Source organism: Vigna angularis, chromosome 5 (assembly GCF_016808095.1).
Source record: "Vigna angularis cultivar LongXiaoDou No.4 chromosome 5, ASM1680809v1, whole genome shotgun sequence".
Classification (NCBI taxonomy): Eukaryota; Viridiplantae; Streptophyta; class Magnoliopsida; order Fabales; family Fabaceae; genus Vigna; species Vigna angularis.
Window position 1 is genome coordinate 22,254,551 of NC_068974.1, and position 6,557 is coordinate 22,261,107.

At 33.9% G+C, this 6,557-nt stretch overlaps 1 protein-coding gene across 1 annotated transcript; it reads right to left on the reverse strand.

The window, feature by feature from the left end:
- Positions 1-950: 950 nt before the first annotated feature.
- On the reverse strand, positions 951-6,288 carry LOC108339285 (TMV resistance protein N). The gene is made up of 7 exons (XM_017576422.2): positions 5,756-6,288; positions 4,559-5,669; positions 4,180-4,461; positions 3,051-3,962; positions 2,359-2,970; positions 1,793-2,044; positions 951-1,091 (listed from the first exon to the last, which is right to left on the reverse strand). The coding sequence occupies exons 1-5, from the start codon at positions 6,244-6,246 to the stop codon at positions 2,413-2,415; spliced, it is 3,354 nt and encodes a 1,117-aa protein (XP_017431911.1). The 5' UTR covers positions 6,247-6,288; the 3' UTR covers positions 951-1,091; positions 1,793-2,044; positions 2,359-2,412.
- Between the last annotated feature and the right edge of the window lie 269 nt (positions 6,289-6,557).

The window sequence follows — 6,557 nt, forward strand, 5'->3', positions numbered from 1 at the left end:
AAAGATAAAATGGTCTATTTTAAAATCCTAATTTTCTTTGAAGACTTTTATCAAACAGTTGGTATGCTAAAGAGTAAGGGTTTAAGAAAATCAACACAAAATTTTTATCCTGGTTTGAATTAAAAGATTTTACGTCCAATTGTTAATCACTATGAATAGTGATTAACCTTTTTCACTAAAATATGGTTTGTAGATTACAATCAGATAATCAAAATAAACAAAGAATAGAAAACACCATGCTTCGACAAACAAATGGAAGAAACACACTAAACCAACTTGAAGAGAACTGCTCTGACCTTAGACACTATCACTTGAGAACTTCCTCAAAAACTTTTTGTATTCTCAAATGGCATAGATAACCCTCTAAAGGGTTTAGTGAAAAGTATATATAACCTATAGGTCAGAAACTGAAAAGACATTACCCAACTACCAGTGATAATAAATTATTGTAAGTATAATAGATTATTTGTGTCCGTTATGTGGTTTTTCAAAAGGTGATAATCGATTATCCTGAAGAATAATCGATTATTTGCGTAACTTGGGCAGTTCTAACTCAGACTAAAATAATCAATTATTCCGAGTAATAATCGATTATTTGCCCGAGCAACTCTTTTTCAAATGATTTCGTGATAATCGATTATTACACCAAATAATCGATTATATGCGCAAACTATCTCTATTAAGGAAAACTTCTATTTGTTTACATCAACAAAGTTATTCCTAATACAATTTATTCTAAAAAATGCTTTTACAATGAATATGACAAGAGTATTCAAGTTCTTCATCTTGTAGCATCATCAAAAACATAACATCTTCAAGGCACCAATGCTCTTCATTGGTAACAAAAATAACACAATGATCATTCTTATCTTCAAATTTCATTATCAATAAATGTAAGCAATACATTTCTTTGAATATTTCTAACAAATAATATGTACATTCAAATCTAATGAATACATTTTGAAAATTTTCTAAAAAAACTAAAATATTTACATAAGCCTTAAATCTTGCAACACTTCATCCTTCCGCACATTGTCGACATCCAAAATCCAATCACAAGCATACTTTTCCCTAAGTTGTTGTAGTTCCTCCTACAAAGAAAAAAATGCACACAATATTAATAAAATGCCCAATCTTCTATCAAAGCTCCAGAACATGAAAATTTTTATAACTTACACTTGTGTAATTGGGCATTATTTTGCCTTTTGTATTTCTCAACACCATCCCACAACTCCATAAATTTCAAACAATAACTCCACAATCATATCTATATCAAACAAAGTCCAAAATACAAATAATATAATACTACTTCAATGAAACAAAAAAATATTATAATTACAAAACTAAAGATTAAAAACGTCGATATGGGTCCGATCATTTTCTCTTAGTATACCATTAATCTCAACTATGGCTTTGGTGTCACACCACAGCCGCAATCGAAACTACAAATTATTTTCAACATGAACAATCATTAACCAACATTTTTCAAAGAAACTAATACATTTTCAATACATGACATTTACTTACATTGTTATGAGCTTTTTCTTTAATGCAATCCATCACTATTAAACCAAACATAATACAAAACCTAAGTCAAAATAACCCAACAACAACCACAAACCCAAAAACTTCAAACTTTCCACCCAAAAACCATATCAATGACAAAATGTTCAACAAATATTCAAACCACACTTAACGATATCATGAGAAACACCCAAATAACACAACAACCCCTAAATGCCCAATTTTTTTTTAAAGAACTTAAACCCAATGAACACAAACAATGCATTACCGAAAAGAATGGAGGCAAGCTTCGAAAACCACCCTCAATGGCGGTTTCAGAGTTCGTTGGTTCCAAACGGCGGAACAGTGGCGCGTACAACGTTGCGATCAACAACGGCACTCCGACGAACTTCAAATTCTAACAATGGCGGCGACGCTTGTGGGGAGAGGGACGCTTGTGGGTGGATGGGAGGGAGGAGGGTTCTCTAGATTTCTCTCGCAAAAATCACCTTCTCCTTTTTCAAATGTCTCCAAATGAATCCTGCGAAAACAAAACCCTCCAGCCCTTCAATTTACACCTCATTTTCAATTTTTTAAAACATTTTCCACATAGACTAATAGGACAATGACACGTGTCCCGTGTCAAAATATTGTCAAACAATATTGTCAAAAGTATCATTATCCATAACTTACAACTCCAAAAGGGGATTATCAAGCTAATATACATAATTTCTGATATATAATATTTCCATTTTAGATTTTGTTAACATTTCAATTTTCGCACCTCTGAAAATTGTAAACGAAATACCAACTAACTAGTCACTTAGTAAACTGATGTAAGGAGTTAGATTTTACCTCAAAAAGGATCAAGATTTCTGTGATGGAATGGTGGTTGAAGGATCTCTGTGGTTACTCACTTGTTAGAAGCTTCCTCTTCCGTGATGAAGAATTTCTGCTGAAAAACTTGTCTGAGTTGAATTGTTGAAGATCCTCCTTAAATACCCAACGATACCCGCACTTCTTCACCATAAAACGTAAACCTGGAAGACTCTCAACCCAAGTTTCAAATTTAACTGCTTGAAGATCATGCATGGTATCTGAATGTCCATTTAGAAGATGAATGAAATCTTGTCGAGAGTAAAACACTATTAACAAATAATCTAACCCAACTGTCACCAGATCTTTCTTGAATTTTAGAGAAACTCTTGAATACATTTTTAGCCCAAAGTTGATGAAATTATTGACACCGTAATAAAGAGTATCGTTTGTAGGATAATCTCTTTCATCCAAATTCACAGGACCTTCGTGTGTGACAAATAGAGCACAAATGGAAACACCTATCCAATTTGGGTCATCTATAACAGCAGATGGGTCCATACTTATTGATGTACTTGCGTTTTGTTTACTGAACCATTTTGGAATTTCAATTCCAGGAATAACAATTTCCATCCGAGGGACCAAGTAATCCTGATTAAAGCAAATTCAGTTATACATAAAGAGTGTACACAGAAAAAGTGAGACAAAAGAAAGGATGGAGTCGTCGTCACCTCAAGATTTTTCGTCATCCAAGAAAAAAATATGCTATAACAGTGTTCCATATCACTCAACTTGGAGCAGTCAAAAGTGTATAAGCTATAGCATCTGCCAATTGTAATTTCTTGTATTTTTGGAAGCTCGGGCAAATATTTTAACTCCTTGCACTGTGTCAAGTTCAAACATCGAAGATTGGAAAGTTGCTTGATGGTGCTTGGTAGTGTCACAAATTTGTTTCCCCCCAAATTTAATAATTTTAAAGAACGTAAGTTCCCAATTTCATCTGGGATTTGAAGTAGATTACAGAAGCTTATGTCAAGATCACACAAACACGGGACAGAGAAAGACAAAAAAGACGATAACAAACCAAGTGAAACTTGAGGTTTTGGAGGGTAGAAAAAATGGAAAGGCAACATTAGAAGTTTGTATACAGAGGATGTTGGCAATTGGATGATATTTGTATTTTTATCAACTTTCTCCAAATGTTTTGTGTCACTTGGGTCCATTAACATCTTACTATTAAGTAATTGTGAACAGCCTGAGATATTTAAGGTCTTAAGAGAACTGATCCCAAAAAGGATATTCAGATTAAGGACAAGATTTTTACAATTCTTCAAATTCAAAAGACGAAGGTCTCTTAGAATACCAATGGATGGATGGATGTGGACTAGTTGTATACATCCTTTGAGATTAAGATCCGTAAGACGTGGAACCTCACTTAAGTCTGACACCTCAATAAGATTTTTACAACTTTTCAAATTCAAACGACGAAGGTCTCTTAGAATACCAATGGATGGATGGATGTGGACTAGTTGTATACATCCTTTGAGATCAAGATACGTAAGACGTGGAACCTCACTTAAGTCTGGCGCCTCAATAGGATTTTTGGAGTGACTCAGATCCAAATTTCTCAAATTAGGCAGACACTGTAAGAGAAACATAAGTAAGAAAATTTCAATTTTCCATTAAAAAGGTTAAAAGATAAAACGATAAATGAAAAAAGGTTAACCTTCCCCTCTTTTTCTTCTGTGTAAATGTAAGTTGAAAAAATGACCATGTAAAAGAAAGCAAAGAAAATGTGAGATGGAGCATCTTTTTGTTTGTTTGAGAAAAAAAAATATATAAATACCAACAATATAGTACCTTTTTTCCTTCCCATAATTGCTTGATATTGCTATGAGGTAGGATCAATTCTACAAGTTGATCTGGAAAGAAAGTTGATGGCAAAGACAACCAAGGAAAGTGATTCCAAAATAGATATCTCAGTTCATTAGAAATGAAATTGAGAGTTCCATAACAGTTCACATTCTTCAGAATGAGCAACTCAAGCTGATCCATTTTTGATAAAGTATCCACTCTTATTCTTCCTTGTAGAAACTCTTTTTCATGTTGTTCAATAAATATAGCTTCAACATTTTTGGCTTCCTAAAGCATTTTATACAGGGAAAAATCATTACATATTTTTTATAATTTGTAAACTCCTAAAGAATGACTAGATAAGAATGTATATTAAAAAAAATACCTTATTTATTTTCATGACTTTTTGGAGATCCTTGTAGTTCCATAACCTGCTCCACTTCCTTGGTTCTTTGGGTGCTTTTTCTCGGACAATACTCTTACCCAACTCTTTCAACAAGTCATGCATTTTAATATTTCCATTTTGACGACTTATAAGTGACTTCTCAATCAGAACTTTCATACCAATGTCAGGATAAAATTGTCGATAGTCCAAAAATTTCTTCACTGTTGGCTCCCATGAGTAGGAATTATTATTGGAGAAGAAACAAGCAATATCTAGAAATATTTCTTTCTCTATATTCTCCAATCCATCATAACTTATTCGCAACACATCCATGATATCTTTGCTTGGATTTTCTTCCATTCTAGTCAATGCACTTCTCCATTCACAAACATCTCGATCAAGTAAAAATGAGCCCAATACTTCAATAGCTAAAGGAAGACCATTCACATACTTCAGTATATCTAATGTCAACCCTTTATGTTCTTTCCCAATATCATTCGATCTAAAAGCTTTCTTGCGAAGTAATTGAAGAGATTGAGTTTTGTCCAAGACTTCAACTTCGTAAACTTTATTTACTCCGTAATTTTGCAAGATACGACAATTTCTAGAAATTATGATGATTCTGCTCCCTGCACCCAGATATTCAGATTGCAAACCCAATTTCTTTAATTGTTCAACTTGATCAACATTATCAACAACAACAAGCGCTTTTAAGTGACATAATCTAGTTCTTATCAACATAGTTCCATGGGAAGCATTGTGTATCTCGATATTTCCTTGATTTAGAGCTTGACAAAGAAGTTGTTTTTGTGCACTTGCTGCTCCAAAATTACAATAAATTTTGCTTAAATCATCATGGTAACAACAAGCATTAAATTGAGGAGAGATTTTATTGAACAATGCAGTTGCAAGTGTGGTCTTTCCTATTCCACCCATTCCAACAATTCCCACAAGGTGAACAATATCATTAGCACTCAGATCTAGAAGTTCTTCCAATTTTTTAACACGAGAATGCATGTCAACTAAATCATCGCCAAAATTCCAAATTTGATCACGACCCAATATGTTGATTACCTCTTCAACAACGTTTTCAATTTCTTCATATTGTTGCCTATGCGGCCAAAGTTCAATCATCACAGCGAGTTTAGTTAAGACTTTGAAAAATAGCATAACAAAAGTATGGGTATGTGTACTTACTTATTTTGCACATCCCACCCACAACGATCGCAGCTTGTTTTGAGAGCTGCCCTCCATTCTTTTACCATTTCCAAGTCATCTTTGAACCTTTCTTCGTGTTCAGCAAAAGCTTTTGCAAACTCTCCACTCTGTTTTCGGACCTCAGAAGGAGTGACATCATAGAAAATAGGGAGCAAACTTCGACCTGTTACTTCAACCCAATCGACGATCTTCGTAAGCTCTTTCATGCACCATGTGGATGATGCATAGTCCTTTGAGAAGACAACAATGAAAACGCGTGATCCTTCAATTGCGAGCAAGAGTTCAGACTCCAAAAAGTCCCCTTTCTGGATTGTTTGGTCATCTGTGAAAGCAACAACTCCTTTTCTTTGAAGAGCTGCAAAAAGGTGATTTGTGAAACCGTTACGAGTATCTGCGCCTCTAAAGCTAACAAACACATCAAAATTATTGGTGTGTGATGAAGAGCTCCGTTGTCTTTTGTTGCAAGCCATTGCAGAAGGTGGAGAGTGACCAGCATAAAAGATTAATGTGCGTATTGGATAGTACTCTCAAGGTGCCGATCATAGTCAAGTCTTTTATAAAACAAATGACAAAAACGCGTAATTGGATGTCGTTTTTGTAGGTGTGGGACTCATCGAAATCATTTCTATAAAATATACATTCTGTTTAATAAGTTTTTTGTTACGTTATAAAATTCTTACTTAGTGTGATATTATTTTTAAATTACTGCAACACATTCATGGGAGTTTCTTTTGTGTCAATTGTAATTTATTTTGCCTTGAAAGTATTATAAAATAAATGT